General features: G+C 37.8%; 1 protein-coding gene across 1 annotated transcript; it reads left to right on the top strand.

Annotated features, from left to right (window-relative positions):
* The first annotated feature begins 2 nt into the window (after window positions 1–2).
* On the top strand, window positions 3–3,231 carry LOC142624293 (peroxidase 3-like). Its single transcript, XM_075797821.1, has 4 exons — window positions 3–315; window positions 1,651–1,842; window positions 2,292–2,457; window positions 2,667–3,231. Exons 1-4 carry the CDS (start codon window positions 106–108, stop codon window positions 3,071–3,073), a joined length of 975 nt encoding a protein of 324 aa, XP_075653936.1. The 5' UTR covers window positions 3–105; the 3' UTR covers window positions 3,074–3,231.
* Window positions 3,232–26,518: the final 23,287 nt, after the last annotated feature.

Here is a 26,518-nt window from a genome sequence, read left to right as displayed (position 1 = left end):
AAAGAATACCATTACCTCTATTTAAGGATGCAATGCTTGTGTTGGAAAAGTATGTAGTAGAGCAAAGAAACAACGAGAGAGAGAGAGAGAGAGAGAGAGAGAGAGATGAATACTAATTTGAGCTCCTCCTTTATCTTTATAGCAGTGTTTGGGCTTCTAGGAGTTTGTCATGGACAGTTGAGAATGCATTTTTATGAGGAGAGTTGTCCCCATGCCGAGGAAATTGTGAAGGAAATCATATGGAACCGTGTGGCATGCAATTCAACTTTGCCTGCCAAGTTTCTGAGGATGCATTTTCATGATTGTTTCGTCAGGGTAATTCATCTCTCTCCCTTCTTTCTCTTTTCGTGAATTTCACCCTCCTTATGATACACGTACTAAAATTACAATAAATCTAAGAATACAACATTTTTTACAACGATTAACATGACTTCTTATAATTGACACATAATAAAAGTATTGTCACTAGTAAACTTAGGTGGAGGTGATATTATTTAAATCATAACGGGTCATGTTAGTTATAGGGGCGGCTTGATACATTTGGAGGCTTAAGGTGAAAAATGAAATTGAGGCTTTTTGTATGTGTGTGTGTGTGTATAAATATGACTTTAAAAAATTAAATATTATTTAAACTCTATTATCTTGTTTTAGATGCAAATCATTACTAATTAACATGAACTATGTATAAATTTCTTTTTTATAGAAAGTTTATAGATACAAAAAATTTGACAAAACTTTTCACACCTATTGATGTGATAGTGGTAAGTAAAAGAGTGATGTTAGTGGTAGATTTAGGTGAGAACTAGTAAAAAATTTTCAACTCAACTATTGTGAAAAATGTTGTGAATTTTTTTTTTTTTTTTTTTTGTGTATTGTTCTTTTTTTAAAGAAGTGCTACATTCACAATAGAACTCATTACTGAAATTATTTTTTTGTCATCAATAACAGCCTGTAATAATCTGCTACTTAGGATTTATTATAAAATTTTTGTGAAAGTAGCATTTTTATCTCTTTTTTTTCTTCTTGTTTTTCACTTGATAAAAAATATTATTTTATTTATTGGCTAATAATTGGGCTTAATTAAATTAAAATTTGGGGCATTTTTTATACTTGGGGCCTTAGGCGATTGCATCAATTGCATTTAGTATTAAGCCGGTATTCTTAAAAAAAAAATAGTGGGTTAATCCCACATTGAAAACTGAGTGTGAGTTATAGAGGTTTAAAGCCTGTGTTGTGTATCCAAGAGTTAGACCCTTTTGGATATACATCACTGTTAGTTTCTTTAAAACCTTCTTCCTTTCCTCCTTGTGTGTGTCTGTGTTAAAATATTTAGTATTCTCAAAAGAAAAAACAATGGGTTAATCCTATATTGGAAAATGAGTGTGAGTTATAGAGGTTTAAAGCATGTGTTATGCATGCAAGAGTTAGACCCTTTTGAATATATACTATTGTTAGTTTCTTTAAAACCTTCTCCTCTCTCTCCTTGTGTGTGTGTGATAAATATTTAGTATTTTTTTAAAAAAAAAATAGTATTAAGCCGGCATTGGTTGGTTACATTTATAGCTAGCATTGATTTCTCATATTATGAAACACATGCATTGTTATATGTTTACCAGACATTTAAGGTCTTGAATGGTTATAATGTGTCAGGGTTGTGATGGCTCTGTACTGATAGACTCTACCCCAAATAACTTGGCTGAGAAGGCAGCAATTCCAAACCTATCTTTGGGAGGATTTGACATAATAGATGAGGTGAAGACCGAGCTAGAGAAGACTTGTCCTGGAGTAGTTTCTTGTGCAGATATCGTTGCTTTGGCTGCTAGAGACTCGGTTTCCTACCAAGTAAGTATTGAAAATATTCTAGTGTGACTTGGAAACAAAAGAGTAGCACAAGTGGGATGTGTTCAGTTTGAAAAACCAGGCCAAGCTGGTGAAGTTAATGTTGTTGATCAAATGCACGATTAAGATTTTATTTCTAATATATCTAACAATGTTTAGAATATCACGTCATTTAAAATTTTATATAAGATGACGCTATATATATGGATTTTTTTTATATTTATATAAAATTATGAAACTGATCTGTTTCAAATGAAGAGGATGCTTTTCGAGTTTTGCACTAGTTCATTTAGTTTATGTTATCTTTTAAGGGAAAATCTACCTTTTTTTGTGTCTATAAATTAATTTTGCTAGCAAAATGCTATACCTCAAGCTCTTTTTGTCTTCTTCTTTTTTAAATAACATACTGAATTTAGCAATAGATAATCAAGTGCTTGTGGAAATGGTTGTAGTTTCAGAGGCCAATTTGGGATGTACTTACCGGTAGAAGGGACGGAATCATATCGCGTGAGTCAGAGGCCCTTGCCAACATCCCATCACCATTCTTCAATTTCACCACCCTGAAACAATCTTTTGCTAACAAAAGCCTCTCAGTTCATGATCTTGTTGTTTTATCAGGTAAAGATTCTATAGGGGGGTTTATATAATAAGCTTGTAATATGATAGCATGGTTTCAATAATTCAGTGTTGACAAAGTATTATTATATTACAAATGTAGATGTAAAATTTAAGCCCTATTGCTAGTAGTCTTAAGTAGTAACAATTTATTTCTTTCAAAATGATATCTTCAGCTATGCCCAAAAGATTTATAAATTAATTTTGGTTAGGTGGACATACAATTGGTGTTGGGCATTGCAATTTCTTCAGCAACAGGCTATACAATTTCACAGGAAAAAATGATGAAGATCCTTCTCTAAACTCAACCTATGCTGCTTTCTTGAAAACCCAATGCAAAAGCCTCTCAAACAATGTAACTATTGTGCCAATGGATCCTGGAAGCCCCCTATCCTTTGACAACAATTATTTCAATATCTTGAAGCAAAACGAAGGTCTTTTCCAATCTGATGCTGCACTTTTAACTGATAGTGAAGCTACCTACAATGTCAATGAGCTGCTTAACTCTCAGAATTTTTTCATGGAGTTTGCTCAATCGATTATGAGGATGGGAGCCATTCAAGTGCTTACAGGAAGTTTGGGAGAGATTAGGAAGAACTGTAGTGTGGTGAATCCTTGAGAGCTAGTTGGTTTATAAGTGTGACAAATGAGTATTTATTCACTTTTTGTGGTATTATGAATAATTTTGTTGATGTACCTTTTATGGACTCGACGTAAGGCCACGCAAGATTATCTATCAATAAAAATCTTATCTCACTTTATGTATTTTACTTTGTACCAGACCAATGTCTATCACATCTCTATAATAAAAAATAAAAATTGTCTATCACGTCTCTATCTCTCTCTGTAAAGTAACCGAAGTTTTAACATTAAAAAAAAAAAATTCAAACGCATAACATGCTACAATTTATAATTTGAAACACTGTGAGTGTTGGCAAATGACTTTTATTCGGTTATCTATATGCGATTTCTGTCTGGATGTATTATTTAGAAAGTACTGTGCATGTTATGTTACCTGAAGAAAGGATCTAATGGCAGGACTTGGTGAAATTAATTTCGTAATACATTCAGGAATTAACCTCGTGACGGCAGCCCATGAATAAACTATTAATCACACGGTTTAAATTATCTGAATTATGTGATGATTCTCAAGTTAACCAACTATTCATCTATGTGTATTGATGAGCAAATAAGTATATTTTTCCCCTTCTCAAAGTTCATATCAAGAAAAAAGAACTGAATAGGTAAACTGTAAAAAGATAAATAACCAAAACAAGAAATCAAAAGATAAATAACTATCAAGGTGTAGCAAAAAGAATATGGCAAGAGGTGTAGCAAAAGTGCGAGATAAATAGAGCTGCTAACGATGTGAACAACGAATTAAACTAGGCATAGGCAGTCACTAGATTGAAAAGCAAAGGCCTGAAATTAATACTTTTCTAGCTGGCTTTGGCACGTATCATATACAGCATGATCAAAACGCCATAATCTGTAAGCTACTTGTTTAGTTTAGTATGAGTACTTGTTGTAGGCTGCAAATTTGATGGCTTGGAAAGCAGCTTGTATTAATTTCACCAAGAGTCTGATCATGAGGGAAGAGATTTGAATGAGCAAATAAGACATTTTTAAATTCATTTCTCCCAATAGCAGCAATAATAGTGGCATGAAGTCTAATAGCGACATCAAAATTTTTTTTAATCCATCCGAGTTGAGGAGGAAACCATTTCAATTCTGGATGTGCTAGGTGAGGTGTCAAGCTGCAATATGTTCTGAATAAGCTCTGTTAATTATATCAGCATCTTTTCTAAGACCAAGCATATAATTTGCAAATATTGTTTGATTACTAATTCTCCAAATGTTTTGTCAAAGAAGATTGATCAAAATAGAGTGATCATATATCCATTTTCTAAAGAAACCTGCAAATGCTTATGATGGAAAATTGCATATTTCACAATGTCATAAGGAGATAAATGGTCAAGAGTAGTGATGATTAGCCAAATAGATAGAAACCAAATAATTGGTGTATATGGGCGAGATATTAGAATATGCTCAATGTACTCGTCATAGTGGTTACAGAGAACACAATGAAAATCATGTTGAAGCCATCTTCTATTTAGAACCACTTTAGTGGGGAGAATATCCCATGCAATTTTCCAAAGCAAGAGTTTTAGTCTTTCATTAGGGGTGTCAATGTTTGACCTAACCCGCGAACACGGCATAAACTCGACACGAGTTTTTGCAGGTTAGGGTAGGGCCTTAGCAGATCTGGGTCATAAACGGATCAACTAGAAAACGAGACAATAAGAAACGGGTCATAAGTAAGTCGATCCGCGTTACCCGCAATAGATACGTTTGACACGCTAATTTATTTTTGTTAACTCGAAATAACTCATTTAACACAACTTGTTTAACTTGTATAACAAATAAATATTCATTTTATTTTAGATTTGTCAAATACCTTTTATATCCAACCTATATTTTAAACTTAAAAAGAAAAGTAAATAATTACAAAAACTTACAAAGGATATAATTGGAAATTAAAACTTTACAAACCCTAGATCTATAAACCCTACAAACCCTAAATCTCTAAACCTTCTTATATTTTTGTAAAGAACTTATTTCTAGATGGATGTTAAATGTTTGTTGAATTACTAGTATTATGCTCATGCGATGCACGACTTAATCAATAATAATGTGTAAATTAATTCTGATAAAAAAGTGTAAATTAATGAAAATACAAAAATAATTTTTATTTTAATTAAAATTAAATAGATAATAAAAATTAGGTAAACTTTTACTTTTTTTTTTTTAAGTAACTTTTTACTTTAAGTTATATAATGAATGCATATTGTATGAGATTAAGTTATATATATATATATTTATATATATATATTTATATATATATAAAATCATATATAAGTCCAAAATTAATTGAATGGAATATGGTAGATAACTATGCAACTAATATAAAAGGAGATGCCTAAAAAAATATAAAGGGAGTTTGCATAATTAAAGCTCAAGTGCATATTTAAATGAAAAAACCTTAAATTCAATAATTAAAAAAAATAATTGAAAGCATATTTAAGTGGTAACCTCAATAGTTAAGAATTATGAACAACCCAAATTACTAAACATTAAAAAATAAAAGTAGATAAACTTACATAAGAATTGAATTTTTGTTTTTCAAAGTGAGGTAGGAGGCACCAAATTTCACCCTATCAAGACAAAATGTGTAAATATAAATTTCAAGATTTTTTTTTGAGAAAAACTCAATATTAAGAGTATTGTTTGATCGAGTGCTTCGAAACCTCAATGAAACTCCCTAAAAAATAAAAAAATAAAAAATTGCATGAATAATAACAAAAACAAACAAAATTGGGAATTTATTTTTTGAAGCAAAGAGGGACTGAATTTGAGAGAAAAACAAACAGCAAATAACCCTAAAAAATAATTGATACTTGGATGTTCAAGATATTATTTATAGTGATCTGAAAATCTAAAAATGAGAGTCATGATATAATAAACTATTATCCATAATCATTCCTATATTTATCCAACAAACAAAATTTCAACCACGGTATACTTCAACAAAAAAAAAAAAAAAAGTTGATAAGAAGTTGTTTCTATTTAAAACAATAATTTTAAGTTGTAAAGAAGTTGATATAAGCAGGAAAAAAAGGAATTTATTTAAAATCAAATACCATAAAATCAAGTTGTTAACGTTAATTATAATTTTTTTTTCTTGTTATACAGTAAAAATCAAGTTGTTAACGTTATTAGCTTTTTTTTAATCCAAAAATTTGATATTTATAAAATAAATAAATTAAAACAAAATATATTTTAAATAAAGTAGATAACAAACATATTATCAATTCCTCCCCATGTGTATATCCTCTCAATGAAAGTGGTTTATATATATATATATATATATATATATATAAATGTTTTCTTTTTACGTGTAATGTAGTAATTAAAAAATAAGAAAGTTGTTTTTATTTTATTTTATAATACACTATACATTAAAAATAAGGATTGGATAAATTAGGTGAAGAATTTGAATTATAATACGCTACACTAAAAAAGATAAGGATTAGATAGATTAGATGAAAAATTTGGATTGTAATCAAATTAAGATTTTTATCAACTTAGAAATTATAGGAGAAGAAATTTATATATATATATTTTAAATCTAAAAAAATTTCTACAATTTAGTGAAGCTACTTGGTATAACCACAGTTTCTAAGCCAAATTTTTATTATATAGTATATGATATCATTTTAAATGTGGGTTGAAAACTTGAAGTGTATACACTACTTTTGGGATGTAAGAAAAATAAAACTTTCTAGATAGATGTTATATTTAATATTGAGCAAGTTGAAATGAGTTGTGTCACATTCATGTCAACCAAATACGACCCATTTATTAAGCGTGTCAAGTGGGTTGGATTAGTTCAACCTGCCTTATTAACAGGTTGGGTTAGGGTTGAAGGATTCTGACATGATTATTAAATGGGTCGGATTCGGGTTGAGTCATTTAGTTGAATACTCCTACCTAAACACAACACGAACCGACACGCTAACCCAAATTAACACCCCTATCTTTCATGTATTTTGAGCTTCTGCAAGAAATTCCAATCTTGTTTTGATAAAGGAATAGAGTCTTTAAATCTTTGAAAATGATTCAAAAGGTAGGCTGATTTAACCGTAAACTCACTATGGCTATAGGGGTCCAAAAAATTTAATCTGGGACATTAGTGGGGCTAGGGAAGGGATTTGCAAAATGGTTTGCCTGTCAAAAAGGGTATTTAATTTATTTAAGTCTCAAGCTGAATCAAATTAATGCATAAACATGTAAATGTATGTAAATGGTTTGAATATTTCTTAACTCGTTTATCAATATCATAATTCCACTTCCCAAAAAAAAAAATGATTGACTCTGTCCCTGTCCAATATAATCATCTACATTACATTCACTAGTAGGTTTTTTATACGAGTCTGAATTTGGTAAGAATGAGGTGTAAAACCCATGTTTTATACCATCTAATAAGTGATTGTCATGTTAGCATTTCACTTAAAATTTAATATATCTTACCACACATAATAACATCTTAATAAATTCCCAATTTGATTGAATTTATATATAGGTATTAGAATTGATTGGGTGTAGTTCTGTTTATTCTTAAATATATAATTAGATGATGTGGCATGTTGGGATTAAAAGGGTAGAACATGAGTTTTACACTACGTTCTTACAGAATTTAATATCTTTTTCTTTTTATTTTTATTTTTAGGGGATTCTAGATTCAGCTAGCGCATCTCCATCACCACGCGGGCTACTTAATTATGGGAGGGTCGGTTGTTTATTTATAGAATAAAACACAATTTGTACAGTAAATAATACATATTCTAGATATCAGCAAACATATATGTCTATATATATATTCTAGAAATCTAGTGGAAGCAAAAAATAATGTTGACTGTTGGGGCAACAAAAATGAAAAATTAATCTTCCAGATGGCATCTCTTTTTCGAAGCACACATTTGTTAATTTGTCTCCTTGTGACTGTTTTCAATTGAATTCTGCTCAAGCAGTTTCGTTGTTCGTTCTTTTGTCAACAACCCTATCTATTATTTTGATTGTGAATTTCTATCTTGATTAATTTGATCGAATATTCATGTATTGCTTTCCACATTTTCCCTCTTGTTTAATAAGTTGGAATTGAAGCAGAACTTCCTAGTTCCTACCCACTACTTGTTTATAGCTCAATAAGTCACCATTTGGTTGAGGCTAATTGGAAGAAATTTTTTATAGGATGTGAAATTTTAAATTCCAGAATATTTGTAATAGTGTTCAGCTTGTCCTTGGTTTTTAATTTTATTTTTGGCTTCAACTTCAAGCATAGAATAAGTTGGTAATGTTTGATTTCTAAAGTAATGACTACGCCGACTTGCCAAATTGTTTTGTGCTGTTATCCACAAGGCTTGAAAGCAAAATTTACTTATTATTAATTTACTCATTATCAAGGTTAATATAATCGCTTGAGAATCACATCTTTAATAATATAGTATTATTATTTTTTATAAAGAATTTAATCAAACAACGTTGACTTTGACATTTTAAAATTCTTCTAAAACAGAAAAACAAGAAAGATTGGTTTGCTCAAAATATGGATAAACATCGCGCCCAAACTTTCAGGTTTGGCAAACAACTCCATGTTCCATTGACAAAGTTTAGCAGACAATTTGGTTGCATCCAAAAAGTTAGTTTGATCAGTACACTTTCTCAGCTATATAAATCTATTAAACCATGCAAGCATTCATGCATATCTTGGCATTAAGTAAAACTTAATACGAAATGATATCTATGTAGTCACATTTCAGCTATCTCACCTTCTCAATACAGTGACTTATCCATCTCGGACAATCCAGCTTGAGCAACCAAATTAACAAAGGCGAGGATGACCGATGACTTCATGTTAGCCTTGTGGGGAGTAAAGGGACCTGAGCATGTATTTGGGCCTTGAGCTTTATTGGTGGGTGCCAGACCGTTTTTGACTAAAGGCCTTTAAGATTGTAAGTTGGCCCACAGGGCGAAGGGCCGAGGATTCGTCCGAGGACTAATCTCTCATCGGAAGACCCGCGATGACCCTGGGATTCGCCAAGAAGATTATAGACAGTGTTCTGGACAAATTGTTGGTTAAGAGAGGGATCTAAATACCTTCTAGACGCAACAGTGCGAAAGAAATAACTAAAAAAAAGGCTGCTACCTTCACATTAAAGACCCTGCACCTACCTCCCTGGCCGTATTAATGGGGAGGTGACCCCTGAACAGTAGAATTGACCTTCTGGCCATTGTTTAAAGGCTTGAGGAAGGTGGTGGAAAGGAGGGGGGAGGATCTAAGGATAAAATTTGTGTGACATGTGGACAAAGAGGGAAGAAGAAGTATTTAAGAAGAGAAGAGAGTAAAGAAGAGAGGGGGGGTCAGCTAGCTAGAGAGGGACTAAGAACTGTAATCTTTGAAAGAGAAAGAGAGATAATACATAAATCATCCTCGGCTTACGTCCGAGGAGGTTCCTTTGTCATACTCGGTCATTGTTTGCAAATACTGTAACATTCTAGTCTGTTTATCAAGCTTCTAACACCATTAAACTAGATTTCAAATCCATGCTCTACAAGTTTTATTATTTAAGGCTCATTAGGCCTGAACCCACGTTTGTTTTTGGGTCCAGGCGCAATTGTACACTTACAATTAGCGCCGTCTGTGGGAAATCTAGCGTTGGGGGAGCTGGAACACCATGGTAGGCTTAGGCTCACACCATGCAGAGTCTCAGGGATTGCAACCTGAGGATCTTTTCGAGCATCTTGAGTGCCGGAGGGATCGAGAGGGAAGCGTTCACACCGAATATCCTAGGGCGAGTCATACCCACGGTGGAGGCAGTACCACCCATAAAGATGGTGCCAAGGCCATGCAGAAGGAGATTAATCACCTTAAGAAGAAGCTGCGCTGTGTCAGACGGAGGCGTGCATCATCCTCATCTAATCCTTCTTCGGGGGAATCCCGGGGAAGTAGTTACAGTTCAAGGTCATGGTCGCCCCCAGCAAAACATCCTCTTGCGAAGAGGATGATCCACTAGGTCGTAGGAACAGGAAGCTCCCCTCCAGGGGCTTAGGGAACGATACTATGAGCTGGACATTGCACCAACTCTCCAAATCGCCATTCTCACGCAGGATTGAGAATGAGAGGCTCCCCAGGAGGTTCACCCAGCCCACCTTCACCATTTATAACGATCGGACTGATCCGATGGAACATACGAGCCACTTTAACCAGAGAATGGCGGTGCATTCTCACAATGAGACCCTAATGTGCAAAGTCTTCCCTTCTAGCTTGGGACCTGTTGCTATGAGGTGGTTCAACGGTCTTAAGTTGGGGCCTGTAGGTTCGTTCGGGGAATTGACTAGAGCATTCGCGTCACCGTTTATTATGTGCAACAGAGTTCCTCGACCGTTGGACTCATTGTTATCTATGGCTATGAAGGAGGGCGAGACGTTGAAAGCATACTCCGACAGGTATTGGGAGATGTTTAACGAGAAAGATGGTGATTTTGATGAGGTGACGATCAATACCTTTAAAGTAGGCCTTCCAACTGATCATGACTTGAGGAAGTCCTTGACCAAAAAACCCGTACGGAGTGTACGTCGCCTTATGGACCGTATTGACGAATACAAAAGGGTCGAGGAAAACCAACAACAGGGAAAGGGTAAGGCGAAGGTTATCCCGCAGGAGAGAAGGGATTTCAGGTCGGACAGATATCACAACAACAAGCCGAGAAGAGATTACTCTGGGTAGTCTGGCTCGGCGCCACCTTAGACTGTTAATACTGTATTTCGAGAACCGGTACACCAGCTACTGGAGAAGGTCCGTAAGGAACCCTACTTTAGATGGCCCAGTAAGATGGCGGGGGATCCTGCCAAGAGGAATCAAAATCTCTTTTGTCAGTACCATCAGGACGTGGGTCATACTACCGAGAATTGTCGGACCCTCTGGAACCACTTGGAGCAGCTTGTCGGTAAAGGAAAATTAAAGCAGCACCTGTACCAACCTAATGGGCAGGGCAGTCAGTCCGGCTCGAATAATCAGAGGAATAATTCATCTCGGCCGCCCTTGGGAACGATCAACGTTATCTTCGCTGCGCCTGGCAGGACTAGCTCATGTCCCACCAGGGTGATGGCAGTTTCGCACTCCCAAGCCGATGAGGCGGGCTCCAAGCTGAAGAGATTGAAGGTGAATATGCTCGTCTTGGGATTTTCAGAGGAGGATAAGGTTGGGACCATCCAACCCCATGACGACGCCCTGGTGGTCACTCTGAGGATAGGGAATTATGATGTAAAAAGGGTGATGATTGATCAAGGCAGCGGCTCGGATATCATGTATCCTGATTTATTCAAGGGGCTGAGGTTGAAATTTGAAGATCTCACTCCTTATGACTCGCCACTCATAAGCTTTGAAGGTAAAGCTGTTGTACCAAAGGGATAGATTCGGTTGCCCGTGCAATCTGGCTCGGAAATGGTTGAGGTGGATTTTATTGTGGTCGACGCATATTCCCCATACACAGCCATCCTTGCCAGGCCCTGGTTGCATGCTTTGGGTGCTGTCTCCTTCACCTTGCATGTTAAGGTTAAGTTCCCTTCAGGGGAGTACATTGAAGAGATACTCGACAGCCAATTGGTGGCCAGGCAATGCATAACGGTTGTAGTGCTGCATCAGGCCGAAGCACAGTCCTCGACCTTGGCTATGAAAGACTCATAGCAATTAACGACTCTGGATGCGCCCAATGTGGTGACAACAGAGGAGGCCATATGCGAAGACCTAGAGAGGTTTCTGATAGCGGATGATCCTGAAAGGTTCTTTCAAGTTGGCATACGTTTACCATGTCAAGAAAAGAGGGAGTTGCTGAAGTTTTTGAAAGATAACATCGATGTCTTTGCGTGGGATCCCTATGAGGCTCCGGGGGTAGACCCAAACTTCATTTGTCATCATTTGAACGTCAATCCTGCTATTCCTCCTAGAAGGCAGCCCCCTCGGCACTCCTCCAAAGAGCACTCCGAAGCCATCAAAAAAGAGGTGCTCAAGCTCAAGAGGGCTGGGGCTATTAAGGAAGTTTTCTACCCGGAATGGCTGGCGCACACGGTTGTAGTAAAAAAGAAAAATGGAAAGTGGCGAGTATGTGTGGACTTCACGGATTTAAACAAAGTCTGTCCAAAGGACTCGTTCCAGATGCCGCGCATTGATTAGCTTGTGGATGCTAAGGTCGGACATCCTCGGATGAGTTTTTTGGATGCCTTCCAGGGTTATCACCAAATTCCACTGGCAGCAGAGGATCAGGAGAAAACTGCCTTTATTACTCCAATAGGGAACTATCACTATAAAGTGATGCCGTTCGGATTAAAGAATGCTGGAGCTACTTACCAAAGGATGATGACCAGAATGTTTGAATTGCAGCTTGGAAAGACCATTGAGGTATACGTGGATGACATGGTAGTTAAGAGTAAGACGATACCTGCGCACGTGAAAGATTTGGATGACACTTTTCAGGTTCTTAGAAAGTACAAGTTGTGTCTTAATGCCTCGAAGTGTTCTTTTAGCGTGGGTTCTGGGAAGTTCCTAGGTTATATGGTTACTCATAGAGGGATAGAGGTGAATCCGGCACAGGTCAGGGCTATTCAAACCTTACAGCCACCTCGGAATCCAAAGGAAGTTCAGAAATTGACCGGAATGATCGCCGCTCTCAGCAGGTTCATCTCTCGGTCAGCTGATAGATGCAGGCCTTTCTTCCAACTGTTGAATAAGTGGAGGGGGTTCCAATGGTCCGAGGATTATGTTGTAGCCTTCCAACAACTTAAGGAATATCTTTCCCGGCCACCCATTATGTCTCGGCCTGAAGTAGATGAAGTCCTGTTTGCGTATCTGGCAGTGGCCGTCCATGCGGTCAGCCTGGTCCTCATTAGGGACGACGGTGGGGTGCAAAGACCGGTCTACTATGTCAGTTAATCCTTGAATGAAGCCGAGATGCGTTACCTACTTTTGGAGAAAGCGCTTTTAGCCGTAGTTCATGCCACGCGGAAGCTTTCTCATTATTTCCAGTCCCACATCGTTGTAGTTTTGGCCCAACTGCCTCTCAAGTCAGTGTTGCACAGCACTGACTACTCTGGAAGGGTGGCTAAATGGGGAACTATTTTAGGAGCTTTTGATATTAAATACATGCTATGTACCTCGGTAAAGGGCCAGGTTCTTGCAGATTTGATGGCGGATTGATGGCGGAGTTCGCAGAACCATTGTTGGAAGAAACTGTGAAGGAATCACACATGGATGAAAAATCAATTGGCGTGATCACGGGCATAGGACCTCCCACTTGGGAAGTGTCCGTTGATGGGGCAGTTAACCAGAGAGGGTCTGGCATCGGACTTGTCCTGGTATCCCCTGAGGGAATTGTCTTCGAAAAATATCTGAGGTTGGCGTTCTCGGTTACTAATAATGAGGCCGAGTACGAAGCAGTCTTGGTCGGTATGAACATGGTACATATGATGGGCGGAAAGGGAGTTCACATGCTCTCGGATTCTCAGTTAGTGGTCGGCCAGGTGACAGGAACCATGGAGGCTAGGGACCCAAGAATGCAAGAATACTTGACCCAGGTCAAACGTTAACAATCTAAATTTGATTCCTTTGTCCTGTCTCACGTTTCTAGAAGTGGAAATACGCATGCAGACTCTTTGGCTACCTTAGCGACATCCTCGGCTCAGGGTTTGCCTAGGATTATCCTCGTCAAAGATTTGCTAGAGCCAGATCTTACCACTGTTAGTGTAGCTCGGATCCATTTAATAAGGCCTGGACCTAGTTGGATCGACCCTGTGATATCTTTTCTGAAAAATGATATTCTTCCCGAGGACAAGTCTGAAGCATATAAGATTCGTTGAAAGGCACTGCGTTTCTGGTTGTCCGAGGATCAGAAATTGTATAAACGATCCTTCTTCGGACCATATTTGTTATGAGTGCACCCCGAATCAACGGAGGCGCTTTTGGAAGAACTACATGAGGGAATTTGTGGGAGCCATACTGGGGGAAGGTCCCTAGCTCATAGGGCCCTGACTCAAGGATATTGGTGGCCCAATATGCAGAGGGAAGCTCAAGACTATGCAAAAAAGTGTGACCAATGCCAGAGGTTCGCTTCTAACATTCATCAACCTGGGGGAGTCCTTAATCCTCTTTCTAGTCCTTGGCCTTTCGCTCAATGGGGATTGGACATAGTAGGGCCATTTCTGAGGGCTGTAGGAAACAAAAGATGGCTGCTCGTGGGGACCGACTACTTCAGTAAATGGGTCGAGGCTGAGCCTTTAGCAAATATCAAGGACGTTGATTCCAAGAAGTTTATCTGGACGAACATCATAACTAGATTTGGGGTACCACACACTCTCATTTCGGACAATGGCATTCAATTCGATAGTAGAGCTTTTAGGAAATATTGCGAGGACATAGGCATCATAAATAGATACTCCACTCAAGCTTATTCTCAGGGAAACGGGCAAGCCGAGGCCGTTAACAAGGTCATAGTTAGTGGACTCAAGAAAAGGCTGGACGATGCGAAGGGCAGATGGGTGGAGGAACTACCACATGTTTTATGGACATATCGAACTACGCCGCGCAGATCCACTGGAGAAACGCCATTCTCTATGACTTATGGAGCCGAGGCGGTGATACCTTTAGAATCTGGTTTCCCCACGCTAAGGACGAGTTCTTTCAATCCAGAAAATAACAACGGCCTCTTGGAGAAAGGCCTGGATTTAGTTGAGGAACGGCGAGAGGCAGCTATGGTCCAAATGGCTTATTATCAGCAGAAGCTTAAACGAGGGTATGATGCCCATGTGAAGCTAAGGCCACTCGCGCCTGGGGATCTGGTGCTGAGAAAAGTAGTGGGTATTGCTAGAAACCCAGCTTGGGGTAAGCTAGGACCAAACTGGGAAGGACCATATCAGATTATTTCTGTAGCAAGCATAGGGTCATATCGACTAGTTGATCTAGATGAAAAGGTTGTACAACACCCGTGGAATGTAAACAACCTTCGAAGGTATTATTATTAATAAAAGGTACTTTTGTCGTTTGTGGTTTAAATTATGAATGTATACGGGCTTATAAATTGCAACTCTCAAAATATCAAACAGAAACTTGGTAATGCATGGTCCTCGGATCACATACCTTGTGAAAATTGATATGTTCCAAAATATCAAACAGAAACTTGGTAATGCATGGTCCTCGGACCACATACCTTGTGGAAATTGATATGTTCCAAAATATCAAACAGAAACTTGGTAATGGATGGTCCTCGGGCCACATACCTTGTGGAAATTGATATGTTCCAAAATATCAAACAGAAACTTGGTAATGCATGGTCCTCGAACCACATACCTTGTGGAAATTGATATGTTCCAAAATATCAAACAGAAACTTGGTAATGGATGGTCCTCAGACCACATACCTTGTGAAAATTGATATGTTCCAAAATATCAAATAGAAACTTGGTAATGCATGGTCCTCGGACCACATACCTTGTGGAAATTGATATGTTCCAAAATATCAAACAGAAACTTGGTAATGCATGGTCCTCGGACCACATACCTTGTGAAAATTGATATGTTCCAAAATATCAAACAGAAACTTGGTAATGCATGGTCCTCGGACCACATACCTTGTGAAAATTGATATGTTCTAAAATGTTCTAAAATATCAAACAGAAACTTGGTAATGCATGGTCCTCGGACCACATACCTTGTGAAAATTGATATCTTATCTTTTGTTTATCAGAACCTTAGTTATGCCGGGTCCACGGACCTTCTACTTTGGGAAAATTAACATCTGGAGTTATTGTTCCTAAGTGTCAAACAGAAACTTGGTTGTGTATGGTCCTCGAACCACCTACCTTGTGGAAATTGATATCTTATCATTTGTTAAACAGAACCTTAGTTATGCCGGGTCCACGGACCTTCTACTTTGGGAAAATTAACATCTAGAGTTATTGTTCCTAAGTATCAAACAGAAATTTGGTTATATCTGGTCCTCGGACCACCTACCTTGCGAAAATTGATATCTTATTATTTGTTAAACGGAACCATGGTTAAATAGAATTTTAAGTTATACATTTTTAAGTATCAAGAAGAGAGCTGGAAATGTAAGGTCCTCGGACCCCACACTTTGCTAAAATTAACGTTTCAGGTTACAAATTCTAAGTATCACATTGATTTGCAAAGTGAGGCACTACTTACAATCTAAACCAAGTCTGTTTTTGTCGGGTTCTTGAACACTTTACTTTACAGATTTTAGCAAAAAGTTAAGTTAGCTTGTTAGGCGTTCGTTATTGTGTCATGCTTGCTACACTCCTAAGATGTAATTTGCGAGGTACAAGACAAGTATGTGTACTATTGATCAACTATTGAAAGTGGAGTTAGTTGTTCCATTCATTCTTTCGATGTGTGCTAAGGAGAACTCTAATGGCAAACACAAAGATAAAATAAATAGAAGACAGATGAAGATCAAACAAAACTGACTTTCATTAATTGTTTTGATATACATTACACAGAAAATCTCAACTACAAAGAAAAAAAAAAGAAAAGCCCTAGGTTCGGCCCTAAGCTTTTGGAGGGGGGTCTTGCTGGGAAGTGCTGGTAGCCTCAGTGTTTTTTTAACTCCAACTCAAAGGAAGAGAGGACTTGTTTCCCTTTGTCTGTAGTAGTTGACGGAGGGACGATGGGCTCAACACTTTGGCTTAGGTCCTTCTCAGCGCCTCCACCACTTCCTTCTCTTTATGGGAACCTATAGGTTCTGTAGGATCCGAAATGAGCTCTGGGATCACAGGAGGGAGAGCAGAAGGAGCTGTCTCAAGGGCAGATGCGACAGTAGGAGCCTCTTCTATCTCCTGTATATCAAGGGGAAGCCAAACGTTCTCGAGCTTCCTCAGCTCGAAAGCCGAAAGAACCCCTACTATGTTTAGGGCTTCGCCCCAAACCTGCTAACAGTATTCTCGGCATAAGGCCGCGAACGCCTCTGTCAGCTGGTCTTCTGTCACCGCTACCCCTTCCTTATAACCAGCCTTCTTCGCGGCCTCCAGCGAATCCCTGAAGGTGCGAGCTTCCTCCCTCATCTTCGCAAGCTCCTTTTCCAAGTCAGAGCGTTCTTTCTGAGTTTTGGAGAGCTCTTCATCCTTTTGATGAAGAAGCTTGTGCTGCCCCTCCACCTGAGTGCTCATGGATCTCAGGCTAGCCTCGGCGCCGTCTCTTTCTCTTTTTAGATTGGCCAGCTGAGAGGAGAGTTTCTCATTTTCTGCAAGGGCCTGGCCTAGGGACTTCTTAGTCTCCATCCGAATCTCCTGCTCCATTCTAGCCTTCTTCCGAGAATCCTCCACGAACTTCTCGGCAGCAAAGACCTCTTGAACGGCCTATGACAAAGTATCAGAGGGTTAGACGCAGGAAAACATTCACTAATAGTCAGATATAACGAAAAAACAAAATTTATATGAGGAGTGAAACTTACCAGGGCTAAGTCCCTTTTCAAAGAAAGGAACAACTGAGGCTGGCTCATTTTTTCCAAGGCTTCCATATCCTTGGGTAGCAGAAGGGGACGTTCCAACGCATCGGCCAGGTGAGGGCGTGGCCTTGTTGGAACGCCCTAATGTTAGACTAGCAAGAGATTGGCGCTCCGTCCAGTCTCAACTCGGGAGACCAAGTAGCCGGTGCTCGGCGCATTTCGACCAGGTCCCTAATCTCCCCGCTTTCAACTGAACGGGCACGTCCCTTGCCTTTGTCCAGTTTCTGCAGCTGAGCTTGCTGTGGTTGCTGTTTTAGTTTCTTTTGTTTTTTGCCACCAGCCTCCTCGGCCTCCCCCTTTCTTTTCTTCTTGGGCTCCTCAACAGGAGGCTTAGGATCGGCTGGAGGAGGGGGTGGTGGCAAGGACGGAGGAGCTTGAGACCCCCCATTCCTTTCTTGGCGACTCTCTCGCCTCTCTTATTTAGGAGGCCTTTAAGCACGTCCATCTCTTCCTCCTCGGAACTATCGTTAGGACGCGCAACTATTAAACCTGCAACTCCGGAGGCCTCGGTAGGCTCGTCTTCCTCATCAGAGAGTACGACAAATTGGTTTCCTCGGGGTCTTTCGACGTCCTCGAGCTAAAATTGGTCTATCTCCTCGTCCAACGAGTGCGACGAGGACATTTGCTCCTCCGGGGCGGCGGTTGTCTGAGAGTGCGCCGAGAGAGGGATCGCCGCAATGGGTCACGTGTATAGGATGGTGTTGAGTTCGTCAAGAATGTCGTGGTCGGTGAGAAAGTGCGGCCTTGCTACGTTTATTCTCCGGCGTCGCCTGTCCCCCGCGATAATCGCGTTCTCTATCTCTTGGAAATCCGAGGATATGGGGTCGTATCCTAGTATTAAGTGAGCCGCTCTTACTTGCAAGTCTTCACTCACAAAGACTTCTGAACGGAGGACGCGGTTTAAGTCGGCGACGTTACAGTAGCTCAAGCGTGGGCGTACGTGCTGTTTATCTGCGAAAAACGACATCCAAGGAGACAAGCATGGTTAGATTTGTGATAAGCGAGAAAAATCAGAAATAACAACGTGCAAAGAGAAATAAAATATTTAAAGGGGTTGAGATTGAGTCACAAGGTAGGGAAATTAACTCCTGAGGAGTCACACCTGGATCTCCCCATACGACTGGGCAGCGAGGGCCGTCGTGCCAATTGCATGAGGCGATGAGGTAGTCGTCCTTCATGCCTTTATTGGACTTGGGCAAACAAGAAATTAACCTAACTACACTAGACCGTGATTTAATGTAATAACCTACGCTCTTAAGTTTGTGACATTCGTACATAAAGGCAACATCGTGCCATGTGAGGTTTAAGCCCATCTGCTCATTTAGAGCGTCGACACTTCCTAAGACCCTAAATACATTGGGTGCGCGTTGGTCTGGGCATAACCTATGGTTGCGAAGGTATTCCCTAGTTACGCTTCTCATAGGGAGGGTCATCCCACCTTCTATGAAGGCAATCATAGGGATGATAACCTCTCCCGTCTTCCTAGAACCACCTACGGCTTCCGCCGAATAGTATTTCAAGCCTATGTCACTGGGAATTTGGTATTTGGCCCTAAAGCCTTCCATCCCAGCGGCGGTGTCTACCAAGCACTTAAACCTACCCATTTATGAGGAAAGAAAAGCAAGTTTTGAGAGGGAAAGTAGTTAAGAAGGGAGCCGAGGACAAAATCTGAGAAGGAAGGAGCAAAGAAAGTAAGAACTTACAAAGTTTAGTTGTGCGAGTTTCCACGGGTTTCTAGAGAGAAAAGGCAATAACTGATATTTTGATGTGATTAAACTCTGAAGAAATGAATGAAGGCGCGGATTTCCAAGCATCATGACGTGCGGGAGGCGGCCTCGAAATTGGATTCTTCCCGCCCAAATTTTCAGGGGGCGACACAAATCGTTGGATGTTCATCTCATCGTTGAACATGGGGAACAAGGTGTAACTTGCGGTCATAAATGCGTGCGTTTTGAAATTCGAAGCGTTAGACGGCATTTTCTAGGAAACAGAAGGATCCTCACACGCGCGGTGATGTGCGAAATGTGTGGAGGGTATTCTGGTCGGATCAAAACTCCATTTTTCTCCTCGGATGGCGAAAAATAAAGTTTTGAGGGGCTATTGTAGGGAGTAAAGGGACCTGAGCATGTATTTGGGCCTTGGGCTTTATTGGCGGGTGCCAGACCATTTTTGACTAATGGCCTTTAAGATTGTAAGTCAGCCCACAGGGCGAAGGGCCGAGGATTCGTTTGAGGACTAATCTCTCCTCAGAAAAACCCGTGATGACCCTGGGATTCGCCAAGAAGATTATAGGCAGTGTTCTGGACAAATTGTTGGTTAAGAGGGGGATCTAAATACCTTCTAGACGCAACGGTACGAAAGAAATATCTCAGAAAAAGGCTGCTACCTCCACATTAAATACCCTGCACCTACCTCCCTGGCCGCATTAATGGGGAGGTGACCCCTGAATAGTAGAATTGACCTTCTGGCCATTGTTTAAAGGCTTGAGGAAGGTGGTGGAAAGGAGGGGGGAGGATCTAAGGATAAGATTTGTGTGACACGTGGACAAAGAGGGAAGAAGAAGTATTTAAGAAGAGAAGAGAGTAAAGAAGAGAGGGGGGGTCAGCTAGCTAGAGAGGGACTAAGAACTGTAATCTTTGAAAGAGAAAGAGAGATAATACATAAATCTTCCTCGGCTTACGTCTGAGGAGGTTCCTTTGTCATACTCGTTCATTGTTTGCAAATACTGTAACATTCTAGTCTGTTTATCAAGCTTCCAACACCACTAAACTAGATTTCGAATCCACGCTCTACAAGTTTTATTATTTAAGGATTATTGGGCCTGAGCCCATGTTTGTTTTTGGGTCTAGGTGCAATCGTGCACTTACAAGCCTATCCAAGGACCACTCAACTCATTATATACTTAATTATATAATAAAGAAAAATCATTACTTAATTATATAATAATTATTCATTACTTAATTATATAATAAAGTGAAACTTAATACAAAATGATTTCTATGTAGTCACATTTGATCTATCTCATTTGCTCAATTCGACCCTTAACTTTTACTCAGTCCAGTGACTTATCTCACTTAACAACCCAGCTTGAGCAACCAAACAAAGGTGAGGATGACTTCATGTTAGCCTATCCAAAGACCACTCAACTCATTAATTAATCATATAATTAATATAGAAAAATCATGTCAATAATTACAAGTTACAGCCATAACTTCCCATTAACCACGATAACATAGATAGGGATTTAATTCTTAGGTACTTTCAGAGTATGGAGAAATAGTATTTCTTCCTCCCATATTCATCATAAACCCCACCATAAATTTAATGAATGGACCCACCATAAATGTGAAAGGAGGGAGTACCATTTTCTATGCTCTGAAAGTACTTAAGAATTATTCTTAAGAGAGAGTTTCACACACATATATACTTAGATTAGACAATAGTAGAGTTTCATCTCAGATTAAAAAAAAAAAACCGTTGAGATCTTTCGTAAAAGAGATCTCATAAAGGAAAGAAAAACCCCATGGGTATGACATTTGAATTGCCAAAAATTTTCTGAAAAAAAGAAAAAGAAAAGAATATTTACTGGCTTAATCATTTGATGATCAATACGACCAGCACTACATTGGTGTCCATAGTCCATGTAAGCTGTGCAACCAATTAATTTAATTTATCATAAAAGATAGCAAATTAACTCTAAAAGGCTTATGTACAAGGTTATTAATTTTGGCTTTAAGCCTTTAATCCAAAAAGTTTTATGCTTCCTACTATGTCAATAAAGTTCCTATTAATATAAGACCTGTCATGGGAGAAATACTTCCTGACTGAATATCATGAAGATTCATTTTAAGCACAATGATATATAATTTTTAGGCATCAAGTAATTATCTCTACTCATGAATTACATTATCTCTTTTTCTCAGAAGTTACATATGATAGGCCAAGAATGTATTGACCTCTTGTGATGGATTAATTAATTAATTAACTAAGTTTAATTAATTAATTAAATTAACATGCAATGTACGTGATAGCACAAAAAAATCACAAACTAAATAATTATGCAGCGGAAAATAAATTGACATGGTAATTTGTTTACTAATGGAGAAAACCTTCGAGGCAAAAACCTCACCAGGTGATTTTAAAGTCACCACTCCCGAGAATTTACTATTATCATAATAAGAGGTTACAAGTAAAGGAATCACAGTTCCTTATACCAACCTACAGTTGAACCCTTACCCCAATACCCAATTAAACTTGTTCTGTTGTGACAATCTCTCCTTTATATTGCATGGCTTTCTGTACATGACTAACTAAAAGATGCGCAGATCCCAGTATGCGACTTGATCGCCAACTTGAGAAGGATGTTGACTGCAAAGTTCTTCTGTTCATTACACGATGATCGTGAAGTTGCTTGGTCACAAAACCCTACAGTGTACAAACACAGCACCTTTCAAGATGAACTAGGGCAAACTTTATCTCTGGTCACAATTTGCGTGAACAAAACTTTGCTCTACACTCATGCAACTTGTGTCACCTTTGATAGCCCTTAAAATAATCCTTATATATCTTTAGGGTTGTGAGAAAATAAAGCTCAAACATACATTTATGGATTGGATGAAAAACAACCCTGAAAAACTGAGTTTCATAAACCTCGATAGATAGCCATCTATTTAGATAGCCGTCGAGCCACGGGCTTCAGCAACTTTTAAACCTTGATAGATACTAGCTATCGAGATTTAAAATCCAGCACTTTCTTACTTGATTCTTGGACAGACTTGCATAATTTTAACACTTGAACTTGAAACTTTTTCCTTGAAGTATTAAACACATCCTAAATCTACCCATTTACAAGTAAAATGCGTTTTGTCAAAGGATTAGCCAATTACATAAAATGTTGATATATGTTCCTAACATGAATCACATATGTCCTAATAACATCCAAACAGTTCAAACGTGCTTTTCAAGTTGACAATCTAATACGTTGATTTCCAACACCGTGCCATTTCCGCTAGCTTTTGCTGCATTCAAATTTGCTTTTCAGCTGGCCCAGATAATTAAGTGTACAACTAAGACTAAAATTCCATGGAAAAAAAGGAAATATTGGGTCCTCACATGCATGCAACATATGTACCATATACCACGCATGATAATGAACTATAGTACTTAAAAAATGTATCATGGGGCACGAAGAGAGAGAAAAGGAAAAAAGAAAAAATAGGAAGAAATGCAATATTTGACAAGTCTTATGAGAGAATAGTCTAAGATTCTGTGAAACTTCCACACCATAGGAAAAAGAAAGGGCTTTGAGGCCACTGTACAAGTAGCAAAGAAACCTCGATGGAGGATGCTACAAATTTGACGAAATTAGTGTGTTTATTTCAACATTTGGTAGGAATAATTGGTTCAAACGGCCCCTACCAATCAAATTGTTAATTTAATGCAGAAGCTATTAGTGTGTGTTTATTTCCAAGAATAAAGCATCCATGTTTGACTATGTTTCCCATTCTATTTTGAGTGAAGAACTAAATGGAGTCCATCAAATAAAAAAGCAACTGAGTCATTGACCCTACAGAGTAAGAACATATGTAACAATAACAACAATCATGTCCTCAAAATTTTAGAGTCGGTCATTTCTGTTTTGAAAAACATGCCACATCCATTTATTACTCTCCGTATGTGTTTTTCTCGATTAATAAGTATCAGCTGCTTCCATCATACATTCATACTTGATAAGAAAAAAGAAAGAAAGATATTATTATTATCTCTGAGTAGCTAGACTCGAGCTCTATACACAATATTGATAATTGAAATTAACATATATAAAACCGCACTAACCAATTGACGTACGTTGTACCCTTCAATAATCTATTTGCTATGTCTAACACAAAGAAAGAAAAATATAAAAAGTGTTAAGACAAGTCAAAGACTCTCTCTCTCTCTCAACATCAACTTGTGAGAGACCCGGAAAATTGCCTCTCAAATTATTTTTTTTTTTTAGAGTACTTTTTAGAGCACCTCTCTTTTTGGATAAGTGGTGTTGAGTCGTTACTTATTTTTTATATAAAAAAAGAAAAACTAAATATATGACTGAATTATTCTCTTCATTGATTGAATTAAAAAATTACACAAGTGAAAAATTGAAAAATTACATGGCTTTAGGTCCTAGTTACAAACTACTAAGTAATTACAAGGCTTTTTGTCCTAGTTACATTCTACCCAAAATAAAACAAAGACAAGACTAGATCTACTTAACCAAAGACCTAAATCTGGAGGCTAGGTTACGAAATAAAAATGTGTTAGGCATCCATTCCGCTCAGACAGAGTCTAGTCTTCTAAACTCTTGTGACTAATATACCAATTTATGCATGTTATGTATGATATGTTGAACATGTGAAAAACAAACACAAACTCAGATCTGCTTTTGCATATGTAAAAAGAATGATTTTTAAAGAGAAAATTCAGATATGTTTTTAAAGAGATAAAAAAGTGGTTTTGAGTTTTGTAAAAGATCAGATCTGTTTTGATGATGATAAAAAAATGGTTTTTATAACAGAAAAATCAGATATGTTTTTGTATTTGAAAAATATATGTTTTTATTTTATTTTATGGAGATGATCTCATTCATGAAATTATTTCATGCTACTTGACTCAAATAAAACAAACAACAAAACAACAATTTATGATCTCTTTCTTTATTTTAAAAATCTGCATGTATTAGAAAAATCAAATCTGTATCTAAAGAAGATACAAAATGCGTTTCTATTTTAAGAAAAACTTAGATCTACATCTAAGAAAGATGTAGATCCATTTAGTTTTGAAGAAAAATTCAGATCTACATTCAAGAAAGATGTAGATCTGTTTTGTTTTGAAGAAAAAAAGTTAATTGCATGCAAATCTTTAAAACTAAGAAACAAATTATAGCAACAACAAAAACAAGATCATATTTTCACAATTTACACTAACAAGTAAGCATATGAATGTCTAAAAAAAATAAGAGAGCATGCATCATCATGATAAAAGAAACATAAGAACAAAAAAGGGTTAGAGAACAACCTCTTGCATAAGCACACTTTGTTCTTGAAATGATGTTTTAGGGTTCAAAGAAATTTGTTCAATACTTTTTGAAACCTAAAAACCCTAATTAAGGCAGCAACACTCAAAGAAAGGATTCAGGAAATATGGGTGATTTGAGAGCCAAAAACGTATGCCTCTTAGAGCGTAGCCAAAAGGTGTTGAATTATGAGGTTCAGACTCTATTTATAGAGGCCAGAAATCTCTAAAAAATAGGTATGGACGATTAGGGTTTGAATCCGGGCTCATCCTTTTGCAAAAATGTCAAAAGGGTGTGCATAATCGTTACCCAAAGGCCGTTGGGCCAAAGCCCATTCAAGGAAAATTAGGCACTTTTAGAGTGTCGTTCGACACTCCAAAAGTGCCGAATTGGCTATTGGAGTCCAAACGTGCTTTCGTGTTTAGGTGCCAATTGGACTCTCTATCTAGGGTTTTTTTGGCCGATTCTTGTACCTAGACATGTTTTCATCCTCCGTCTATGATTTTTTTTTTAATATCTTTTTTGGATAATTCAAGCTTTTTAAGAACAATTATCTTGAATCAATCATCTTGACCCATTATCTTGTGGATAAATCCCTTAAAATAGATCTTGATAAAGTTCAGATTATTCACAAATTTTATTGTTATCCAATCATCCCTTTTATTCCTATGCATGCATCTCTATTTTAAACACTAATTATCAGCCAATCACAAACTTATTTAATTAATTTTAATTGCTTGACCAATTAGAATTAATTTAAATGAATCGTGTGTGGTCAACTCTTCCTAGACACAATGCATATGGACTGTGCAAACTTGATCATGGGATATCTTTTGATCTGATGGTCCGATTTGAAAACCAAAAACAACATTGCGACCGTTAGAATCTCAAGATCATTTTCGTGATTTGTAATAAATGACATGATGCATGTAATGCAAAGACAAAATGATGTATATAATGCAAGAACAAATGATGCATGTGACGCAAAAATGATTTTTTTTTTTGTATGTGGATGTTCACTTCAATAATTCTCCTTGATAAAATCATGGGTGCAACATCAAGTGTCTACAGAATGCTCTTCATTGACAGAGCTTGAAAAGTGAATGTCAATGTAAAACAAAGACATTGATTTCAGTGACCATGATTTAATTGAGGTTGAGTTTTCAAAGATTACTTAGCTCTCGAACCTAAAACTTTGGAACATAGAACTAGTGCCTTATCTTTTGACAACAAAATGAAGATACCGGACTTAGCTGGTAGTTGATGACTTTGGACATGATTCTTGGCAATTGGGGTGACCAAAGGATCTTTTTATCCTGATCTTAAAAATGGGGTTGTTTGGAATGCTAATCAAAGGTCTTCTTCTACTTTGATCTGAAGTTGCTGGAATGGTGATCAAATGGATCTCCTGTACTTTAATCTAAAGTTGCTAGAATGTTGATCAAAGGGATCTCCTCTACTTCATTCTGGAGTTGCTGGAATGAAGATCAAAGGGATCTCCTTTACTTTGATAATCTGGCTTTGGAACAATGATCAAAGGGATCTCCTCTACTTTGATCTCAAGTTGCTTGAATATTGATCAAAGGGATCTCCTTTACTTTGATCTGGAGTTGCTGGAATGACGATTAAAGGGATCTCCTCTACTTTGATAATCTGGCTTTGGAATAATGATCAAAGGGATCTCCTCTACTTTGATCTGAAGTTGTTGGAATGTTGATCAAAGGGATCTCCTCTACTTCGATCTGGAGTTGCTAGAATGATGATCAAAGGGATCTCTTCTACTTTGATAATCTGGCTTTGGAATAATGATCAAAGGGATTTCCTCTACTTTGATAATCTAGAACTGAAATAATGATCTAAGGGATCTCCTTTACTTCGATTTG

Source organism: Castanea sativa, chromosome 2 (assembly GCF_040712315.1).
Source record: "Castanea sativa cultivar Marrone di Chiusa Pesio chromosome 2, ASM4071231v1".
Classification (NCBI taxonomy): Eukaryota; Viridiplantae; Streptophyta; class Magnoliopsida; order Fagales; family Fagaceae; genus Castanea; species Castanea sativa.
Note: the sequence above shows the minus strand (reverse complement) of the source record. Positions and strands in the feature narration are given on the sequence as shown.

What these genes read in the sequence shown, in the direction of transcription:
- LOC142624293 (XM_075797821.1), top strand. Translation starts at nt 106, where the DNA reads ATGAATACTAATTTGAGCTCCTCCTTTATCTTTATAGCAGTGTTTGGG. An exon ending in GAGACTCGGTTTCCTACCAA is followed by an intron (nt 1,843 to 2,291) that starts GTAAGTATTGAA and finishes AAATGGTTGTAG; the next exon opens with TTTCAGAGGCCAATTTGGGA. An exon ending in TGATCTTGTTGTTTTATCAG is followed by an intron (nt 2,458 to 2,666) that starts GTAAAGATTCTA and finishes AATTTTGGTTAG; the next exon opens with GTGGACATACAATTGGTGTT.